The following is a 23,898-nucleotide window of genomic DNA, read 5'->3' on the forward strand; positions in this document are numbered from 1 at the left end:
ATTTTAAAAAAATTAGGGTTCAAATACAGAGATAGAAGAACAATTGCTAACATGTACAGGAACCAAACAGCAACAGTAACAATTGAAGAACATAAGAAAGAAGCCGTAATAAGAAAGGGAGTCCGACAAGGGTGTTCCCTGTCTCCGTTACTTTTTAATCTTTACATGGAACTAGCAGTTAATGATGTTAAAGAACAATTTAGATTCGGAGTAACAGTACAAGGTGAAAAGATAAAGATGCTACGATTTGCTGATGATATAGTAATTCTAGCCGAGAGTAAAAAGGATTTAGAAGAAACAATGAACGGCATAGATGAAGTCCTATGCAAGAACTATCGCATGAAAATAAACAAGAACAAAACAAAAGTAATGAAGTGTAGTAGAAATAACAAAGATGGACCACTGAATGTGAAAATAGGAGGAGAAAAGATTATGGAGGTAGAAGAGTTTTATTATTTGGGAAGTAGAATTACTAAAGATGGACAAAGCAGGAGCGATATAAAAAGCCGAATAGCACAAGCAAAACGAGCCTTCAGTAAGAAATATAATTTTACTTGGACAATCGGAGTATCTGAGAAGAAAAGATTGGAAGCTTTTGAAATGCGGTGCTATAGGAGAATGTTAAAAATCAGATGGGTGGATAAAGTGACAAATGAAGAGGTATTGCGGCAAATAGATGAAGAAAGAAGCATTTGGAAAAATATAGTTAAAAGAAGAGACAGACTTATAGGCCACATACTAAGGCATCCTGGAATAGTCGCTTTAATATTGGAAGGACAAGTAGAAGGGAAAAGTAGTATAGGCAGGCCACGTTTGGAATATGTAAAACAAATTGCTAGGGATGTAGGATGTAGATGATATACTGAAATGAAACGACTAGCACTAGATAGGGAATCTTGGAGAGCTGCATCAAACCAGTCAAATGACTGAAGACAAAAAAAAATCTTTCATTTCTTATTTCTATAATTATTGTGTGTAAAAGCAGTAAATTCAGATGTGATGTTTTTCTTTTTCAACTAATATAATAATGTTATGTTAATTGAAAATTTATGTTTTAAAAGTAGTGGTCATAAGTTAGGAAATGTAGTGGGAGTCAGCTTTGTGTGGTTAAAGTCATATGTTAATGTTAAAATTCATTATATATTAATAAAAATAAAAATCATTTTTTAATTTCATTAATTTTGGATATATACTTCCAGCCCTAATAATGAATCGTTCAGCCTATACTGTAACTTTTCAAATTAGAGGTGAAACAGTATAGTAATGCATATCCATAAAAGGAAATTTCAAGACTGTATGATTTAGATGTAATTTTAAATAGAGTTGTAAAATATTGATCGTAATGTAAAAAATTGGTGTACTTTCTGAAAAAGACCTAAGAGTAAGTTAGTTAAGTAAATTAGTAACTAAAGTAAGGAAGACAAATACGAGTAAGTAAATTTATCTAAATTCACCAAAAGGGTAAATTGTATTTTCAATAAAAATAAAAATACAGGGGATCACACTGAATGTTTACCTATACAGATTTTGTTTTATTACTTTTTTAATAAATTTCAGTGTTTGGTGGAAATATCTTGCTGTCACTTACTGTCCCAAGGTTTGGCAGGAAGAAATGCAGATGTCACTAGTAATGTGAATTCCAGACTGTGAATTCTACATCTGTCAACACAGAATTGAACATTTCATCTCTGACCAGTTATTGTGACCCTTATTTGTGGGTCAATGAAAATCCCTTCTTTAATTTCTGCCGTGTATAAAAGAATCCTTGACTGTCCTTCATAGGTTTTACAGAATATTTTATTAATCTCAGTTTGATATGAAAGGATGGTAAAATATTTTTTCTAGATTTACTAGTCTCATTAATTTTTTTTGGAGATAGGGAACATCCTTTCCCTATCTCCGTTACTTTTTAATCTTTACATGGAACTAGCAGTTAATGATGCATATCATTAGCACAAGCTAAACGAATATTTCTTCAGTAAGAAATATAATTTGTTTACATCAAAAATTAATTTAAATGTCAGGAAAAGATTTTTGAAAGTGTATGTTTGGAGTGTTGCTTTATATGGAAGTGAAACTTGGACGATCGGAGTATCTGAGAAGAAAAGATTAGAAGCTTTTGAAATGTGGTGCTATAGGAGAATGTTAAAAATCAGATGGGTGGATAAAGTGACAAATGAAGAGGTATTGCGGCAAATAGATGAAGAAAGAAGCATTTGGAAAAATATAGTTAAAAGAAGAGACAGACTTATAGGCCACATACTAAGGCATCCTGCAATAGTCGCTTTAATATTGGAAGGACAGGTAGAAGGAAAAAATTGTGTAGGCAGGCCACGTTTGGAATATGTAAAACAAATTGTTAGGAATGTAGGATGTAGAGGGTATACTGAAATGAAACGACTAGCACTAGATAGGGAATCTTGGAGAGCTGCATTAAACCAGTCAAACGACTGAAGACAAAAAAAAACCTATATTTTTAATTTAAGTCTCCATATAAATGTTATGATAAAGCAGAGATCTCTGTAAAAGTATTTAATAATGAGGGGAAAAGTAAAGCAGCCAGTGGAAAAATTAAATTTTTTAAACCATTAGGATAATGATAATTGACAACTACAGCAGTTTATTTGTATGGGAAATTTTTTGTATTCTGATAGGTATTAAGTTATGTATCTTTTATGCAATTTTTTTTCTTTCATAAAGTATATTAATTAAAAATTTTTCTTTGTTAGGAATTTTGTGTATGGATTCGCCAATGGTTTATAAAAACCTCTTGATTTTCTGTTAAATGAATGACACAGTCTTTTTTCATTTTTTTATATACTCTTTTGCTAATGACAAAAATATTTTACTAGCAATAAAATTAAACCTATACCTGTTTGGTTACACTACCTTTTTTTTTATTGGTTCTGAACTTGTATATCTTAATACATACTTGTACCTACGAACTTTATTTAACTCTTCATTTAATAATCGTACTAATTTTAAAATATTAGTATAACTTATTTCATAAACATTTTATTTTAAAAGAGGAACAAGATAATTTTTTTTAATATCCTTAAAGATTTTTTATTGAAGGTGCATAATAACAAGTAATTATTATTTCACAACATACTTAATATTATTTTATCATGGAAGGTAATATTGAAATTTATTTGTTCTCATTGTTTTTACTTACATCTCACAAAGCTGTAAGTAAAAACAAATTCTATAAAACAACTACTGCTTTCTATGAATGAATTTGGAGAGATTGTAGTTCTCAAAAAACATACATCATCCATTACTAAATAACTAAAATGCTAATTCACAATACTGTTAATAATTTTGGATTGCTGGTTCAGTAAAATAATAATAAAAAAAATGTAAACAAAGAAGTACATGTTAGCCTTAACAGGAAGATTTTATTTTTTTGCTTAATATTACAGTGTGAAAAATGTGACCGCTTTAATTTATGATTTTCCTTTGCTAAAGAAAGAATTGCAGAAGGGGTGTAGAGTCCTGAGTGGGCTTCTTTTGTTTCTTTGTTTTGTTGTAGAGTTGTGTGTCAAACTTGCTTTTATCTATTTGGGTAGTTAGATTTTAGTTCCTTCACTCAATATTTAGGTAATTCAGTCTTGTTGAAGACTTCAATTCAGTTTTGTTTTCCACGAGTTCACCTTAGATAGTAGTACACCAATGAGAATGTAGTTTTTGGCATTCACATCAGTGGCATCCTGGTTGAGGGGAGACTGAATTTTGTCAATTGCTGAGGTTTTTGAAGATGACCTCTAGTAAAGTCGTCAGGGCTAGATATGGAGGGGGTGGTGTGGCGACCAGAAACATCACATGGTGGGTGTTTTCCACTACATGATCAGGATGGTTGGTACTAAGTAGTGATCATTGAAAACTGGAAACTGTCATTGTACTACTGACTGTGAGGTATGTGATATGATTACTTTTGCAAGTAGAAGGACACAGAAATTCATTGATGATTATGTTGCTTTTAAGGTAATAATATTATGAATATTAGCACCAAAAGATAAGTGTAAAAAATTCCAAATTGAAATAAAAGGCACCTGACAATAATGTGTATTGTTTATTGTAATCACTCAGTGGAACCTGTTGCTACTTTCAAAGTAAGTCAGTGCATTTATTCTGCTTGACATAAAATCAATAAGAAATAAATTTTTCAGATTCACAAAATCTACTCCATTTGTTACAATAGCGTGTGTGAATGAGCTTACCGCACGATTGATTCTACATTATTAATTTAAATAGTTTTATAATAAATCCTTATTTCATTAGTAATAATATAATAAAGAAATGTATCACCTCTCGCTTATATCGATTGAGAAATGTCAAGGCTATTGTCGTTTACCTTTTCTTGTTTTCTTCAGACAGTAGTAGCCCAGATATGGCTAGTCCTACATTAGCCAGTATGATAGAAATAGTAAGACAGTATCATGCATGCAAGTAACAAAAAATAATCAAATAAAAAATGTAACTAACAATACAAAAGAAATAATATTAACATAACAAAGCACTAATAAGAAATCTTACTCAAATAAACTCATTTATATCAGAGGGTTAACAAAAAACACATCGACCACCCAACCATACTCGTTAGCCTTCTAATACACCTAGCTAAAGGTGTCAACCTGCTATTGTGCCAACAGGCAGTGCCTGTTAGAGTGAATAAAAGAAAAACATATGGTTTTGTTTCTCAAATCGCGCTCAGTAACCCCATTAACTGTTTTATGGGTAAAGACAAGCTTTTGTATAGTGTCAGACCTTGAGCAACTGCATCTTCCAAAAACAGTACTCAACCTTGTAGTTTTCAAAAGAAAAGATGCACCATTTAGATTAGTAGCTTCTATACTATTTCACATTGTGTAGTCCCTTGCACAATTCCAGATGATGGCACAATATTCAAGAATAGGTCTAACCATAGTCTTATATAAGTGCAAGATGTTATTTGAATACTGGAAATGCTGACTAGCCTAAAGAAGCAAACCAAAATTCCTTCTGGACTTAGACTATCTTCCTTGCTTGCTCACTGAAAATTACTTTGAATCAAAGTAAACCCCAAGATCAGAAATGCCTTCAACGCGTTGTACAGAGTGCTGACCAATCTTGTAAGTATATTTCATCACCATTACCATTATTACATACAACATGATGTTATATTTTTTCCAGAACATTCGCAAATCACAGATCCTATGGCTTGAACTGTTAGTCACAGAAACCATCTGAGAAAATGTTTTTTGTAAGATAGTAAGCATTGAATTGAGCTTTCAATCCTTGATCGCATTACTGTATCAGCAAGCATATAAATGACTTTTATATGTGAATTAAAATTACAAATTACCTACTCACCACGCACCATGAGATGCATCATTCAAAAATAACATGATAGTACAAGATAAATAATAAACTTTCATCTGGACACACTAGAATACATTAATTTGTTTTTACAAAAAGAATGGTGTATATTTTAAATAAAAATAAACCTGTTTTCTGTAGAACTTTGTTTATTAGATTGAAAATACAATTTTTTAAATAAAATAAATATGTATAAACTTTAATCCCCTTAAACATTTAAGTGAATGTTAAAATTTTGACTACACAGACATATTATAAAATCAAACTACATAATTCTAAAATCTTTTACATTATGAAGAAAATGTTATTTATTAGCATCACATAAAAACTCACAATTTATAGCTTATAAACGTATTTATAAAACTGAAATTCAAATATACTGCACTTTTTATTACAATAAATTATCTATTTCTCCAAGAAAATTATTTTCTAAAACACTAAGTACAGATAATATAATAAATAAATATAAGTGATATAAACTTGCGATAGTAAAATTTTAGCAATTTATTTGAAGACCTATTAAATCTGCAAAATACCAAAGAAAAGCTCAACTGTTTGGAACCAGTAAATAAATTAGAAAACTCAAATTCCCTGAATAAACAAGAAAAAGAATATTTAATCAGACATCTAAAAAATTAAAAAGCATCCCATGAGGAATCAATAATGGTGTATAACTTTTAAAATTATAACAATTTGTTAATTAATGTATGATAATTTATTAGAGAAATTATTTGGAAGACAGAAAAAATCTCATAATTCATACTCTACACAAAAATGAGACAAAATAGAAGTTAATATTACAAAGGAATATCTCTTCTTTTAGTAAGTTGTAGAAACTGAATAGCACATCAATAAACAATTTGGAAAATATATCATGGTGGTTTAGAACAGGAAGATATTGTGTGGAACAAATCATTTGTGTAAAATTAACAAAATGAGATAGACTCGCGAAATACAAGAATTATGTATTACATTTTACATTTTAAAAAGGTATATGATTCTGTTGATAGAAATGGGAATGAATGATAAACTTTAACTGAACAAACAAGTTCCAATGTCTTTTCTAAATTTAAATTTATTCGGAATTGTAGATTTTGTAGAATTGGATAAATTTTGTTACACTTGTTTTAAATTATGCACAGTTGAAAGAATGCTATTATTTTTTTCTCTTAATCAAATTTCATAATATAAGATCTTTGTAATGATATTTTAATATGGATATTATTAAGATGTCTGCCTAATTTAAAGTATAACATTTGTTAAAAGTTAACATTAAGTTAAACACTATAAACAATATTTCTCTTTGGGGTGTAAATTATTAATATGTTTCTTTGCATTAGAAAGATTATTTAAAAGCCTTTTGACAGAAGTAACAAACATAACCTTTCTCTTTTGTATGAATATTAAGATGTTTGTTTAAATTAGAAGGATGATAAAAAATCTTTTGGCAGAAGTTACATACATAAATTTTCTCTTTTGTATGAATATTATGATGTCTGTTTAAACTAGAAGAACAACTCAAAACCTTTTGGCAGAAGTTGCAAACATAACTTTTCTCTTTTGTATGAATATTTAGATACGATTTTAAAATAGAACTTTGATTAAAAGACTTCTGACAAAAGTTAGTATTATTTTTTTTCTCTCTTTAGCCTGAAAGTTAATGTGACTCTTTAAATAACATTTACATTTGAAACTTTCATTGCAATATTCACAAATCAATTTTTTTCCTTTCTGGATAGGTAACTTGTTTTTACTACTTATATTCTCAACTAAATCTTTTTCTGTTGTAACATCATCATATACACACATACATTCATTGGATTTTTCTTTTATAATTCCATCATGTACAGAATTATTTATGCATCTCTTACAATTAATAAAATTCTTGGTATTATCCTCTATAGTTCCTTCATCGATAGTAACCTGTAAAATTAAAAAAAAAAAATTACAATTAAAAATGAAACGCACATCAAAATTCAATGTCTGGTGTTATGGTGAAACAAAAATGACATCATTGATCTGTTTTTTTTTTCTTGGAGCCCACTGTTATAGGGCACATGTGCCTCGACATGCTTGAGGAATTTACTGTTCCTCAGATTCCTGCAGGATTCAGTTTCCAACAAGATGGTGCTCCACCATACTTTTATCGAGATGCTACCGTGTTAATGAACAATGGTTTTTTGGATGTTGGATCAGACGAGGAGGAATATCCACTAATATTTAAATATATTAATGTATATATATATATATATAAATATATTCACATACACAGACAACAACTTAAAAACCAAACAGAAAGCTAGAACTGCAATTATTTAAAGTGTTACCTTTAACAATGCTTCTATTAGCATTACTGGTTGTGTGTTACAACACTAATCTACTGGTGTCAGTTGCAAATTAATCATGCATCAGTGCAGTATGTTTTGTTCCTACTCCAGGAATAAACTTCTCAATTGATGACACTAACAATATATATTCTTTATTCAGGTTATTTTTTACTGATAAATTAGTTTATATTCTAATGAAATAAACTAGTAAACCTGTGGAAGCAGGACTGATAATTGATAATAATGAGATGGTTTTGTTGTTTCTAATTGTATATATGCTATCAGGAATTATTTGGAAGCCACAAATCAAAAGTTATTATACAAACCAGCCCCTTTTTATTACTCCAGGACTTGGGAAAATTTTATCTCATAAAAATTGAACTTCTGTTGCGTTTCCTCTGTTTTACTGATTATTAAAATAATAACCCATCTCCAAAAAATAAAACCTCGTAAAAGATTCATACACACCAGAAATAATTTAGTGGTCGATGAAAGTTTACCGCTGTAACATGCTAGGCTACGTTTTATTCAATTTATTAGAATAAAAAGGGACACACTTTGGCATTAAGACTTATGTTATTGCAGCATTAGAAGCAAGTTATTATAACTTGATAATTTATGTAGGTGCAGACACAAATTACAAAAAACCCAATTCATGGTTACACCACTAATATATTCACAACTTTTAAAATCTAGTAACCTGTACACAAACATCACTATATTTACAACAACAATTATTTTTGCCATCCTGAACTTGCTCTGACTTTCAGTGAGCAAAATACTGACTCAGTGGGTACTGTCAGAAAATAAAGGCGTAATATTCCAAAAGATAATACTGCAAAAGAAATTAAATAAAAATGAAATTCATGTAGTGTGCGATAAGGAGGGGAAAATTATGAAGTGACATCTTGTATATGAATAATAAACAATTAGAAGAAGTACGGAAAGGAAAGAAGACAATCCTTCCAGATGTTGTCAATGATTATAATAATTTTATGGGTGGAGGTGATCAGGTGGATCAAAAGCTGAGCGGATGCTTACTCACAAAAAAAAATACAAGTGTGATATAAAAGGAGTTCTGCCACCTTTTAAATATAACTATATTACATATTCATGTTTTACATACGAAAAGTGGTGGCAAGTACACTTTTATTCAATACATAAAGCCCTTATTGAGCAAATTCATCATAAAGTCATTCCTAAAAAGGGTAGGCCCTCTGTAAGAGATGATACTCTCATACCCTATAAACAACATTTGTCATATATTTCTGATACAGAAAAAACCTACACCAGCAAGATGTGTTGTTCATTATGCAAATAAGATAAGAAAGGAATCATAATATTATTGCTGTGAATGCGATGTTAGTCTTTAAGCTGCCCCTTCTTTTAGAAATTTTCAAAGGAATACAAATATATTTCTTAAATATTTTCATATTTCAAAAACATTAAATTTTATTTTTAAAAAGTAATTATTTATAACTAGTTTTAAACTGAAATATAGCAATAGCTCTGTGAATTGGCAAATGTGAATGTATGTTGTTATTGTGTGATCTTGAATTATGATTGCCTAAATTCATAAATATTTATGAACCGTTTTCATAAAAATTAATTTAAAGCAATTTTTAAGGTAAAGTGGTAATTTGTATAATATATGTTTTTTTATTGTGAGAAAAGTATTCAAAAATGTATGTATATTGACATCTTCATTCACCAAACATGTCAACTTGGTTCACCATGACCCAATGAGATGATGATAATATGTGTGACATGTAAACAAAGTGTATTCTTGTCAGACTCAGGCCGACCACTCCTGACGAGGAAGGTATCCACTCTTTAGTTTTTAAATCTGTATAAAGCAACTAACGTTTACTAGGATTTGAACATGAAAACCTTTAGACTTTAAAAATCAGCTGTTAAACAACAGATTTGCGACAAGTTAATAAATGAACTGTATATAATCCAAAATTTACACATTAGGTAATAATTGTGAAAAGATAATACATTGGGATGCCAATTTTCCAAATGTTCAACTAACTGGACTGCTTAAATCCAGAATAAGCTGTTTTAAAAACCTAATACATTATTTGAAAAATCTGAACACTATTCAAATAAATGTATGCTTTCACAAGGATTTTTTTTATCAATCTTTATTTTACTGGAGTTTTTAATTGACTTTTGCAATTCATTTAGCAAAAACATATGTTTTGGCCTTTCCTACACACTATATTAATCATATTATTGCATATCTTTTTCCTTACATTGTACAAATGTTCCAATTTCTTTATAATCTTACTGGAATATATATATATATATATATATATATATTTTTTTTTTGTAATTAGTATGTTAACCATTAAACATTACGAATGATATGTGCACTATATATGATAAATCCTTTTTAGATTTTCCTTTTCAATTATCTAGATTTGGGCTGGCAAAGGCCCATCTGGATAATTGGTGTCTCATGTATGTAAAATCGAACACCCTTACCTCTTCATTTTCAATTTTAAAATTTTCTGATTTAACTAATTTAGTCTCTTCAATTGCTAAAGGATCTTTTTCAATATCACCATCAACAATATAAAGCGGTTCCTCCTTCAGTTGTAGTAAATCTTCTTGCTGTAATAAAAAAAAAAAAATGAATGATATAAAGTAAATATTTAATGATTTTTTTTTGTACAAAACAGGTCAAAGGAATCTGAAAGTTGTTTGTAATCTGATAACTGAATTTTATGTTATTTTGTGCGCTGATTTCAAATATGGCCACCGTTTTTTCTATCACTTAAGGATTTTTTAGATACTAAAAAAAGAGAATGGAAAAAAGTCTTATTGTGTATGTATTCCTCATAAGAAAAATTTTTATAAAAAAGTAAAAGGACATTTTACCTACAAAGAGGTAAAATAACCTCTACGAAGACTTGTAAGAATTTAGAAGTTACAATGAACGGCATGGATGAAGTCCCACGCAAGAACTACCGCATGAAAATAAACAAGAACAAAACGAAAGTAATGAAATGTAGTAGAAATAACAAAGATGGATCACTGAATGTGAAAATAGGAGGAGAAAAGAAAATTTCTATTATGGAGATAGAAGAATTTTGTTATTTGGGAAGTAGAATTACTAAAGATGGACGAAGTAGGAGCTATATAAAATGCCAAACAGCATGGGTGAAACAAGCCATCAGTCAGAAATATAATTTGTTTACATCAAAAATTGATTTACATGCCAGGAAAAGATTTTTGAAAGTATATGTTTCGAGTGTCGCTTTATATGGAAGTGAAACTTGAACGATTGGAGTACCTGAGAAGAAAAGATTAGAAGCTTTTGAAATGCAGTGCTATAGGAGAATGTTAAAAATCAGACGGGTGGATAAAGTGACACATGCAGAGGTGTTGCGACAAATCAATGAAGAAGCATTTGGAAAAATATAGTTAAAAGAAGAGACAGACATATAGGCCATATATGAGGTGCTACCCAAAAGTTCAGGGAATTTTACCATAAAAATAAGGTAAGCTATTTAGCTTACCTTATAATTGCCACTGTCTCCTTCAAAGTAATCCCCTTGGGCATTGAGATAGTGATCCCAGCATTTTCCCACGATTCCATGCATCCCTGGACGTCTGCAGGCGTTAAATGTTCGAAGCACGTTCTGCGTTTCTTCCTGAATCTCCTCAACTGTGTTAAAACAACGGCCTTTCAATTGAAATTTTATTTTTGGAAAGAGAAAAAAAGTTGCAAGGGGCAAAGTCAGACGAATAGGGTGGGTGGGGAATCACTACCGTCTTTTTGGAAGCCAAGAAATTCTGAACGGCTAGCGACGTGTTGTCATGGTGCAGAACCCAGCTGTTACCCCACAGATCTGAAAATTTGCGCCTAATGCTTTCATGTAACCACTTCAAAGCTTCACAATAGAACATCCCATTGACAGTTTGACCAAGAGGAACAAATTCCTTATTAATAATGCCTTTGATGTCGAAAAACACAATCATCATGGACTTCACAATACTGCGAACTATGCGAGCTTTGTTTGGCCACAGTGAACTTGGCGACTTCCACTGTGATGACTACTGCTTAGTTTCAGGGTCATACCCGTACACCCATGCGTCATCACCGGTAATGATGTTGAAGTTAGGGTCATCTCTTGCTGAATTTTTCAATTCACTACATACAGGCAATTTTGTTTCTGATCGCTGTTCAACAGTCTCTGTACAAATTTTGCAGCAATGCGTCTCATGTTTAAATTGTTCGACAAGATGCATTGCACAGACCCATATGACATTTGTACGATTGCACAAACATCATGGATTGTTTGTCTACTCTCAATAATAGCCTCTTGCACTTTCACCATGTTTTCCTTGTTGATGGTCTTCCTGAACGCTTATCGTCATCGACTGTCGTTCGTCCATCTCTGAATCTTTTGTACCACAAAAAAGTTTTACTTTTACTCATAGCATTGTTACCAAATGCTTCCACAAGCATGTGATGGGTATCTGCACCAGTTTTTTAAGATGAAGCAAAATTTGATGCAGGTTCTTTGCTCTTTAAAATTTACATTTAGAACTTCACCGAAGCAGTAAAACACAACATTACACAAATGCACAAAAGTCAATAATGTAGCCTCTCACCGTCACAGCTGTTGGAACACTGATTCACAAAATGTACTGTTAGCCACATCTAGTGGCAGCAGGTTGTACCTGCAATGATTTGCGCGTGAAATTAAAATTCCCCGAACGTTTAGGTAGCACCTCGTATTAAGCCATCCTGTAATAGTCGCTATAATATTGAAGGGACAGGTAGAAGGGAAAAATTGTGAAATATGTAAAACAAATTGTTAGGGATGTAGAATATAGGGGGGTTTAAGGAAATGAAATGACTAGGGAATCTAGTTTCTAGTTTCAAGGATAGGGAATCTTGCAGAGCTGCATCAAACCAGTCAAATGATTGAAGACAAAAAAAACAAATTATTTAAGCGTATTGCAAATCTAGTTTATATTCAATTACTTCAAATCAATTGAACTCTGTGTAGAAATGATGTAACTTAAATAGTACTTCTTCTAACAAATTTTTATTTTCATATTTAATTTGGAAGGTTTGCTAATGTTGATATTGTTATTTATTGTATAATACTGCATTACTAAAGGGATCTTCTATTAAAGACTTAGGTTATATTTTGATAGCAAGTTATTCTTCAGTGAATACACTGGTTATACTCTATCTAAGTCAGTAAAAATGGTAAATTTTATTAAGTGATTCTCTACAAATTTTAAAAATATTAACTCTTTAGAACTTTAGGTTAGGCTTTTATTCTGACAAGTCCCAAAAAACAATACATGGAAAAATTAATAAACAAATTTAAATATATGCGAATAAAATCAAAAGTAATCACTTAGATAACAAAGGAAATCAAAAAAGAATGAGAAAATTAGCCTATCAACTAAGAAAAGATATTTTCAACAAAAGGAACACCTCAGTAGTTACCAAAATAAGGCATGAAAATTCAGTAATCAAACCAGGACTCTGCATCAGATGTATACTCAGTTTGAAATCAGATAAAACAAATTCAATAGAAAAAAGAAGGTAAAACCTTGAGAAAAAGCCTAGGACCAATAAAAATACAAGAGAATGAATGCAAATTAAGAAGTAATAAAGATATTTATAGATACAATGAAACTGAGAAAATGTCAATTCCATCAGAAAAAATAGCCAAATCTTTTCCCAGGCTCATAAAAACAATATTCAACTATATTTACAGCAAAAAAGGAGATTTCAAGGATTTCAAAGAGGAGAAAAATGGGACATTTGGTCAGAAGAGAAGAGACAAAAATAAAGCAAAAAAATGAACTGTTTGAAAACCAGGAACCAAAACAAACAGCAGAAAAATAAATAAATGCAAAATATTGCTTCATAGTCATGTCTGGCAAACATAAAAAAATTAGAAAAACTTACATACTCAAATGATGTATCAGTTTCAGTCACATGATCTGGTACAAACAAATAAGCATATAATTTCTGCTACATTATCCTGTTCAGTCTCTAATTCAATATCTTTATTAAGAGGCAGAGCTTCATTAACAAAATTATTATTTACAGATCCATCCATTATCTGAAAAAAATAAATAAATAAAATGAGAAACAAAAATTAAAATAAACATCCATAATAAAAAAAAAAGACTATAAACACTTTTCCTGTAATTCCTTAATGATTGTTTTATGGTGGCGAGAACGTGATTATATTTGATATTTCTTACTTCTTAATGAAAAAAATAAGAACAGGCAAAGAATAATATAAATGCATTGATTGCCATTTGTGGCTCACATTACATCTTTCTGTGATTCATTGCATCAGAAGCCATGTAAACTACATATGACTCATACGCATATCCTTAGAATTAGACATTATGATCCTCGTAGGGCTTGCAACAAAATTCTTTTTATATTGGAAGTGTAGTCACAGCCTCACAGTTGTACGAACCTTAACTTTCAAGGTACCGTGATTGTTTGGCTGAAAAGGCTTGAATGTTTGATTTTAGATTTTCCGATTTAAGAATTTAAATAAGTCATACAAAATATTCTTGGCAGAACGGAAGTTGGAACCATTATCTGAAAATATTTAGGTAGGAATACCTCTTTGTGAAATAAATCTCTTGAGCGTTGCTATGAATGACTGTAGTCAAATCAGAGAGTAATTCTAAACGAATTGCCTTGGTACTGAGGCACATAAAAAGTGCGATATAAGATTTTATTAAGGCTTTGGACCGCTGCCTGCCATGATGAATCATAAGTGGACCTACTTAGTGTATTGCGCAGACAGAGAATGGACAAGAAGGTACTAGTCTGAAAGGGGGAAACTGACCTAGTTGTTGCATTCGAGTTTTCGCACGAAAACATAAACAATTCAAACATTTAGTAATGACTGATGGAATGCTTGTTTTAGCATTTAAGACCCAATATTTCTGGTGTAATGAATGATGTGTCAATTGTATACCAGATTGTTGAAGACATAAATGCTCAGCAGTAATAAATAATTTAGTTATATTTGCCTTTGAGTGTACGATAATAGGATGTTTTCTAAGTCATCCAGAAACAGATCAAGTGAAATGATTTTACTTTGGTTAGAAATAATTTGATGGTTCTTAAGTTTATTTAATTCATTACTAAAATGTACATGTTGAGATTGTTTACGAAAAAGATAAGGGTCTGACCCTTACCTTTTCCTTGTAGTTAAATGACGAGCGATTCGTTTAGACCGATTTAATTTAAGATTGTACATAAATCGGAAACAAAAGCTTAATGTACGAATTAGCTTATATAAAAATGAGAATTATTGTCAACTAAAACAATATTTACAAAAGATGATGATATACTTTTATGTTTTTCTAAAAGACATTTTGGATCCTTATTATAATTATTAAAGTTAATATGAGTATTTGGTCAATGAAATGAAAATTGTAGAGAGCCAAGGAGGACCATCCCACCAAATTGAAATATCAATTAATTTAATTGGATTACAAACCTTACACAATACATCAGTTGGATTTTTCAAAGACTTAATAAGTGCCATTTAGCATTTGAGGTATCTCTTTGAATTTCAGTAGTTCTATTACTCATAAATACCTTCCAAGCAGATGGATTTCCAGGACAATGCATTGTTGAATCTGAATACAAATGAATTTCATCAATATGTATATTCAGAGCATTTATTACCTTCACTAATAAACGTGAGTAGTAAACAACCCAATAATTCAAGCCTTGGTAGCATTATTTGCTTTAAAGTAAATTACATGAAATTGTTTGATTAGCAAATAAACTTAGAATGTATATACAACAGCCGTAACCCTTTATGGAGGCGTCTGAAAATCCATGTATTTGGGTTGAGTTAACCTCATCGCCATTGTTGAATTTAACTGGACTTATCTTCTTAATTAATTATATTAAATGTAACTTATTGTATAATTTATGCCATTGAGATAGATAACATCTTTGTGGGTAATCTACCATACCGATTAATTTTAAGTTACTATAAAGATTGTATAAAACATTTGATAGAAAACAATATGACCAATAAATCTAATGGGTCAAATACAACTGCAATAATAGAAAGAATAATTCTTTTAGTATCAGTAGATTGAGTAATTTGAAATGATAATGTGTCTGTAGAATTGTTACATAAAATGCCTAAGGTACGTAACTAATGCTGCTGAGTTAAAGGAACAGAACAATTATGCTTAGGAGTAGAAATATTATGATTATTAAAGAATCATCTATGAAATGGTAATCCATAACATTGGAGTAGATTAAAAATATCAACCGTTAGTTGGATAGCTTCATCTAGATGGTCAGAGCCTGAAATAAAATCATCAGCATAAAAATCATTTGTAATAGTATTGCATGCTTATGGGAAATCCCTTTGGTTTTCATTTGATATTTGAATTAGGCATCTAGTGGCGGTTCCATATGTTATAGTTTTAAGTGCAAACTGTTGTTGATCTGGAGATTCACACCACAAAATGTGTTGTAAATTAGTGTCATAAGGTTTAACTAGTATTTGACAACACATTTTCGCTATGTCTGATGTAATGACATAGTTATAAATTCTAAATCTAATATTACTGAGAATAAAACCTGTTGGACAACAGGCCCAACTAATAGTGTATCATTAAGAGATAAACCATTAAAGGTTTCAGCTGAGTCATCAAAGACAAGTCGCATTTTAGCAGCTAGACTTGTGGGCTTAAATATTTAGTGGTGAGGTAAATAATGTACATCTGAAGCATTAGTTAATAAATCGTCAGAATTAAGTAATGGTATATGACCTAATCTTAAGTATTCTTGCATAAAGGTGAAATATTTTTATGATTAGAATTGTTGCATAATCTCTGTTCCAGATATAAGAACCTACTTTTGGTGTTAATGAAAGAATCACCAAGCTGGAGTTTATCAGATTTACGTGGTAATGAAACAATAAAGCTGCCTTGATTGTTTCTAGTGGTATTAACTTTGAAGTGTGCTTCACTTGTAAGAAGTTTCATTAAGTGAAACATCAGAATCAGTTTCATAAATTTTTCAATCTTTTTCAAGTATAGTTCAATGATATAAGGTATTATTGCTTATAAAAAGGAATGTAACAGTATTCTTATGTTTAAAGTTAGATCTAGAATAGTAACTAACATTATGTAGTTTATGAATCTTGTTGACGTTTGAAGTAGGATGTTCGCGATGAAATTTAAATGCATTGTTGTATTTTAACATTAACATTTCCTAAACTGAATTCCCTAATCTGGTAGTACTATAATCTAGCCGTGTTGTTAGAAATTAAATTACAATGAATTCAAATATGTAAAGTAGAAGTTGCATTCCTTCAAGAGAGTTGACAAATGAAGAAATGTCATTAATGAATTTAGATGGAAGATCTGATTCTCTTTTCCAAAAAAAAATTATTTTTAAAATGCAATCTGCATTAAAATATTCAACATACATTTATTATCAAATTGTTTTATCAATAAATCTAATGCGATTTTGTATTTTTCATCAATTATTTGAAGATTTTTAATAATGGCTAAGGTTTTGTGTTTTACTGACGAATGTAAATAATGTAATTTTTGAATATTTGTTAAATCTTGCTGAGTGTGGTTTAAATCATTAAATATATTAAAAACGTGAGGCCATTCAAAAATGTCACCTTTAAACAATGGTAAATTGATAAGTTGCAATTGTAATTTTTTAATAACTGTGTCTACAGAATGTTCTTGATTATTTAATCTATTCTGACTATTTATCTGCAAATAATCCAATTCTTGTAATAGTCCTTAATTGATTTTCTTTGACATAATTTTGTTCTTTATCCATAATGATTACAATTACTAATATGGCCAAAAAACAAAGTCAAACTACATTACACAAATATTACATAGATATTGGTGTTAATGTAAATTATGAATCCAGTTTCAATGTAGTGAAGAAAACTCCAAAATAATATTTTCGTTCATTCATAATTTAATTATTATTGAAGATCACCAGTGGAAATTTAATTTTCCAAGCTACAATGTATATATATTTATATATATATAATTTGGTCCTTCGGGCTAGATCATTTAAGCAGAGCCTAATTTTATGTAGATCTTATTTTACGTCATGAATTTATCCAAAATTCAAGTTATTCTATTATTCAAAAGACTAAGCTAGAATATACTCTCATCGGTTGTCTTCCTACTAACTGTAAACATAAGAATACTGTTACATCCCCTTTTACAAGTAACAATAACTTAGATCATTCAACTACAGTTGAAAATTTTTGGAAACTTCATGAAACTGATTCTGATGTTTCAGTTAATGAAACTTCTACATGTGAAACACAATTATAACTTCATACCACTAGGAACAATCAAGGCGGATTTATCTTTCACTACCATGTAAATCTGATAAAATCCAGCCTGGAGTACCAAAAATAATGTGCAAAAATTCCAGCTGCGGAGTAATTTGTTGGTTGTGTAAACTGTACACATTAAGTAATTGCTGGATAACAAAGAATTGTTAGGCACTTCCGTTATTTACTGTAAATTTACATTGAATTAATCATTACACTGTGTTACAAGAGTTTCATGCTTTTAATTAAGTTCACATTTTTAAATATATAAAATTTGCTGTATAACTAGAACAGATATAGAATTTAGTAATGATACCTGTTCAACATTTTAAAGGAAAGGTGAAAATTCAGACATTAATAGTTCTAACAAAAATTAGATGTCCTGGTTCATTACCAAATAAGAAGAGAGAAGTAAATATGAAAATGACAGATGTTTACATTGAGCAAGAGGCCAAAGAAAACAGATGGATCTGAACAATACTGAGCATTATTACCATCAAAGAAAGTAATTCTTATTAGTGCTACCTACACCGCTGATGGTTTACAATTATCACAATCATAAGAAAGAATGCAACAAATTAATAAGCTCTTTCTCCAGGAAACTGTGTATTACACACAGTCTCCAGTCTGTGTGGAATATACAGTAATTAAGACTATATCAGACAGTTACTCTACCAGTTTTACAAAATTAAAAACAAAAGTTATCGTAATCTTTTTTTCCTAAAATGATCAACAATTTTGTAGAAAAAATCAAACTGGCGAGTTACAAATTAAACATTTTTAAGTATATAAAATGGATTACTTGTAAAATGAGTACTATTTTTATTGGTAATTCCAACATAAACATTCCTTTATAGTTTGATAATGATTTTGTTCTTTATTAAATATTTTATAAATTAAAAAATTATAGTTTTTATGAATCAAAGAAAAAACATCAAAGAAAAAGAGGTTGTTAGACTCACAAAAATGTATCGCTGCCTCTCTTCTTTAGAAGTATTGTGTCAGGTTTGATTAAGGTGAATTTGTTCTTCTTTTTTAGTAGTATCTTTGTAAATAAAAAATAGAAATAAATTAAAAAATAGAAAAATAATAATTTTTGTATTCTATTCTACAATTTAATTAAAAAGTTGTAATTGATGAACTTGGCATTTTTTAATAAATTATTTTTCTAGGTTAGAAGCGCAACATCATTTTATGAACTACAAATATGGCTTGGTAATTGAAAAAAGCAAACTAGAAATTAATTTAATATATCACCGCATCGATGTCACAGGCGTACTTGTCCGTTATATCGAAGATCCGGGTTCGATTCTCGACTTGGGTCCAGAAAGTGTAACGAATTGGTTCCTGACCGATGACTTGCGACTAGATTTTAAATCATCTAAAATAATTGTTTTTAACACATTAACAGTATTTTGCTTACCCCACGAGTACAGTACGTTTAGTGACCGCAGACGCAAGGATCCAAATTGAACTGCGTACCGCTCGCTGCGCCATCTGCAATCTTTTTCTAACAAACCCGGACTGCCATTACATTTCATTATCGCATTCTGTCCACGTAATTTTTCTGTCGCTCCCCACCCCTGCGCTACGTAGCGTCTAGACAAACAAAATCTCCTCAACTGCCAGAGAAAATAAATTATGAAAAAGTATTTCCTACACTGCACCCTTCACTTCTCATAATAACAACCGACCGACACCTACAGCTGAATATTAAATTTTTTTTTCAGGTTGATATTCATTTTTTTTTAATAATTATACAAAATAATAATTGAAACCAAATTTTCGCTTAAACCTTCGTACATGTTAACAAAGGAACGTAACCAACGATACCCAAACGGTAATGATAAGATTTTCAGTTATTTCGTTTTACCTAATATTCAATTTACGGATATAATTTACATCCGCACATATTTATAACTGCACTTGGACATAAAAAAAAAAAAAAAAAAAAAAATAGTGAAACTCCGTTTATAATTTTTTTCTTTTTTATTAAATACTGCTATTAATATCTTATAATATAAAAACAACAGTTTAAAATACGTAATAGTGTAATTAAAAATGTAGATCTTATGTCAACAGATTAGTGTCAGAAAGTAGCGTGCTTGCTTGCTACACCAAAGGTGTCGGGTTCGATTCCCTGTTAGGGGATCTGGGAATTTTAGAACTTAGATCATATCGTATTTAGTAACTAATCAGCAAAGAAAAGAGAGAAAAAAAAACGGGAACATTTGTTTTAATATAGGTAATAAAAAGCAGACTACCGTATTTCACAACACAGCCCGGCCCGTCTATAATACAAATACGCGGGCGAACACAAACACGCTAACATACATTTAGTATGTATTTAATTCAAAAATTATATTTAGAGGACACAAAGTAATTTATAGTTATAATTTTTCGCGTCTCCTTTCATTTTTATAATCGATTTTGTTACCTCGGTAACGCAGTAGAGGCTGACTGATATACTGAAAGTCACGGGTTTGATTCTCGATTTGGACACCGAATCACAATTTGTTTAGCCAAGTTTCACATTTTAAAAATTAGAGTAAACTGAAAGTTTCGAGTTCAGTTCTCGGTTTAGAATTAGTATTATCGTTTCTGCGAGCAGAATAAGTCGGGTTTTGTACTCGTCGAGCTGAAGACGAAATTAATTTCCAGTTCTTATCATTATAATTTCTTAACCGATCTTTGTTCAAAATTAAATTTTGGAATTATTTTTAAAGAAGTTAAAATTTTTTGTATTAAATTTATATTTAATTTTTATGGTTTGATTACAGTTAGTGCATCAGTCCATATGTTTAATACTTGTATGAGTTTTGTGCATTAAAAAAAATAATCATAAATTAAAGATTCGATTATAAAAATGTTATTAATAGCACGCATAATCCTTATAAAAAAATAAATTAATAAATTTAGACATTACATCAAACATATTGATGTAATGAAAGTATGGGGGGGTTCGATTCCCGATTTTAAAAATTCTTATTTAGGTATCACCTATTATATTTATTTAACAGTTTCGTTCAAATGTACTGTGCATAAAATTAAAAAAAAAAAAGAAGTAAAATAAAAAGGCCGGAGGGTGTGAGAAAGTAATGAACCGAGCGGCTTTATTTTATTCAGTATTGTAAATTTGTTAATTATGAATTTTGTTATAATGCGCTTTACGCACATGCGCGTGTACGGGACGGCAGCTGCAGTTAACCTTGAACACAGCTGTTGTTTGATAGAGAGGGTTGACAACCTCTCATAGCAACAGGATTGTAGACAGCACGTCGCCCAGTTATCTCGCACTAAATTAAACTAATATTTTTAACCGGTTCTTTTTTTTTTAATTTATTTTACTCGAATTGACAACATACAAAGTATCTACATTTTTTCTTTTCGTCAGGGCCAACCGTTAAGTATTGCTTCACAGGATGAGATGAATGACAATTTTGTCGCGTGTGAAAATGCCATGCCTGACCGGGATTCGTACCCAGGACCTCAGGATAAAAGGCCAAGACATTACCATTCACGCCACGGATGCCGCAAACGTTACTTACTACTCAAGCATTTTTTTTAATATTATTTTTTTTCACGTTTGAATTTTGATAATAATGTAAGATAATGGCAAGCGTAAACGGAAATTGAACCCAGAATTATTTACTGTACAAAAGGAACGGAATTCAGACGAACTTCAGATGAAATGTCACCCTCAATGTTTTAACAATATATATGAGTAAAAGTTAAATAAAAATAATGTGTGTGTGTGTGCGCGCGCGCGCCCTCCATTATTCTTTAATTACGCAACAGCCTCAAAACTTAACAAAATATTTTTTGTACATCGCGGTTCCATTCTTTTGATTTCATTGACCCAAAAATGTAAGGGAAGATTATTTTTTTTACAGAAAATTTACTGCATTAGAAACTGTCAGGTCCATCGAGGCGCTTAACAGTCAACAGATAATACGTTTTATAATGGCAACAGGGCTCAATTTTCTGGTTATGTTTTTAGTACTACCGTTCTGTTTCAACAAGATGGTGCGCTTTTGCACTTTAGCCTAGGCGTTCGACGGGGCCTTTCGATGAAAGATTTCCTAATTGTTAAGTCGGTCTTATGCTTTGGCCTGCGAGAAACCCATATTTGACACTCCTAGACTCTTTTCTACGGGGATACGTTAAAAACAATCGTCTTTTTTGGGGTGGGGGTGCGATTTTGCAATTATTGTTATTTTTTAATCGTTAACAAATGCGCCTAAGAAAAATATGGCGAAATTCCCTATAAAGTGACGAAATCGCCTGTGATTAGACAGAATCTGGAGATATTGAGGGCAACCTTGTTCTACAGACTCATCCCACTGACCTTTTACGCTGAAAATGTAATGACATCAATGCTCCATATATAAAATTAATCTGATCACGTTTGGTCAAAATCGGTTCAGTAGTTCTTGAGATATAAAGTGATTTAGAGGCCAACCCCAAACACATACACACACACACACACACACAGAGAGAGAGAACCTTAACATCCGAAAAATTTCCAGGGTGTCAAAACGTCAAGATCCGGTGAAAACCACATTTGGACCGATACAATACTTTCCCTTCTATACCTATAGCGCTATCTAGACGGGAAAGTAAAAATGGAGATATATATATATATGATTTATTGGATATCTTTCTTTGAAGAAATAATATCACGCTGATTTTCCTGATGGTATGGTAGCAAGACTGCCTTTTAACCAGAGATTTCGAGTTTTAATTATAGATACTAAATTTTTTAACAGTGTTCGTCAGTCAGATCTTGCGATAACGGCCTCAGAAGCGGTGTAAACGATTCCTGTTGGCGCGTTAAAATATCGACTTTTGGAAATATCAATTTTCTTTTGTTATTTATTAATTAGCTTTTATCTCGATTAATTTTGAATTATTATTCTTCCATTTTATATGAGAATAAAGTTAACGCGTCAAATTAAAACAGATAAGCACGCAAGGCTAACCCTAGCGTTTTTGCCGCCGTAGGCAAACCCCAAAAATCTCGCCCCCGCAAAGCTTCAAAAAAAGTTTAAAAAAAAAAAGAACTATGTTAACCAGAAAAATGACATATAATTGAATTAAGACAATAATACTAACACAGATTTACGGAAAATTGTTTTATTGAAAAAAAATTACATTTTTAACGAGTTAACGACAACTAAAACTAGTACCCTACTATTTTCAGAGATGATTTAAATATACTTTTAAAAAAATAAAAAAAACTACTAATAAACAGTAAATAATATTATTTTCTACATTGAAGTAATCGAAATATATTTTTGTGGGTAGTTATTTTTTTTTTGCGCTCTAATTCAGGCGGCTTTGTCGCTACTAAATTTTGCCGCCGTAGGCATCGCCTACCTTGCTTACCGCCAAGGGCCGGCCCTGAAACGTGAAAAATATTAATTTTACCGTTTATCGAAGAACAGAATGAATTTTTCCAAACATAGTTTACAGAAGTATACTTAGAAAAAACAACTTTTTTCAGAACTTTGAACGATTGCTTAGTGATATTACAGATATTACTATTGAAAATAACTCTCACTGTTTGAAAACCTATACGCTGTCTAACCTAATATACGCTGTCACAAATTTGAGTATACAATTAAATTGTAGTCTGTTCTACATTTCACTGTATCAAGCAAATTGGACATGTTCGACAAACAAAAACAACACAAAACAGAATAAACCTTTGTAAACCATCTCGTGGAAACTGAATTCTTACATAAAGTTACCGACACGCCGTGCAAATACTAACTTTTTTAAATATGGATAAAGTTTGCGTGATCCACTTCTCAGAAATATATATAGATAAAGAAATATATAAATAT

At 30.7% G+C, this 23,898-nt stretch overlaps 1 protein-coding gene across 1 annotated transcript; it reads right to left on the reverse strand.

The window, feature by feature from the left end:
• Positions 1–5,522: 5,522 nt before the first annotated feature.
• On the reverse strand, positions 5,523–16,715 carry LOC142332501 (uncharacterized). Its single transcript, XM_075378950.1, has 4 exons — positions 16,586–16,715; positions 13,633–13,667; positions 10,176–10,304; positions 5,523–7,281 (listed from the first exon to the last, which is right to left on the reverse strand). Exons 1-4 carry the CDS (start codon positions 16,713–16,715, stop codon positions 6,943–6,945), a joined length of 633 nt encoding a protein of 210 aa, XP_075235065.1. The 3' UTR covers positions 5,523–6,942.
• Between the last annotated feature and the right edge of the window lie 7,183 nt (positions 16,716–23,898).

This window comes from Lycorma delicatula, chromosome 11 (genome assembly GCF_047948215.1).
Source record: "Lycorma delicatula isolate Av1 chromosome 11, ASM4794821v1, whole genome shotgun sequence".
NCBI lineage: Eukaryota > Metazoa > Arthropoda > Insecta > Hemiptera > Fulgoridae > Lycorma > Lycorma delicatula.

Excerpts from the sequence above, each read along its gene's own strand:
- LOC142332501 (XM_075378950.1), bottom strand. The coding sequence starts at position 16,715 with ATGAAACTTCTTACAAGTGAAGCACACTTCAAAGTTAATACCACTAGA. Across the intron at positions 10,305-13,632 it reads CTGATACATCATTTGAGTAT|CAAGAAGATTTACTACAACT; the intron begins GTAAGTTTTTCT and ends TTTTTATTACAG. Across the intron at positions 7,282-10,175 it reads TTAAAATTGAAAATGAAGAG|GTTACTATCGATGAAGGAAC; the intron begins GTAAGGGTGTTC and ends TTAATTTTACAG.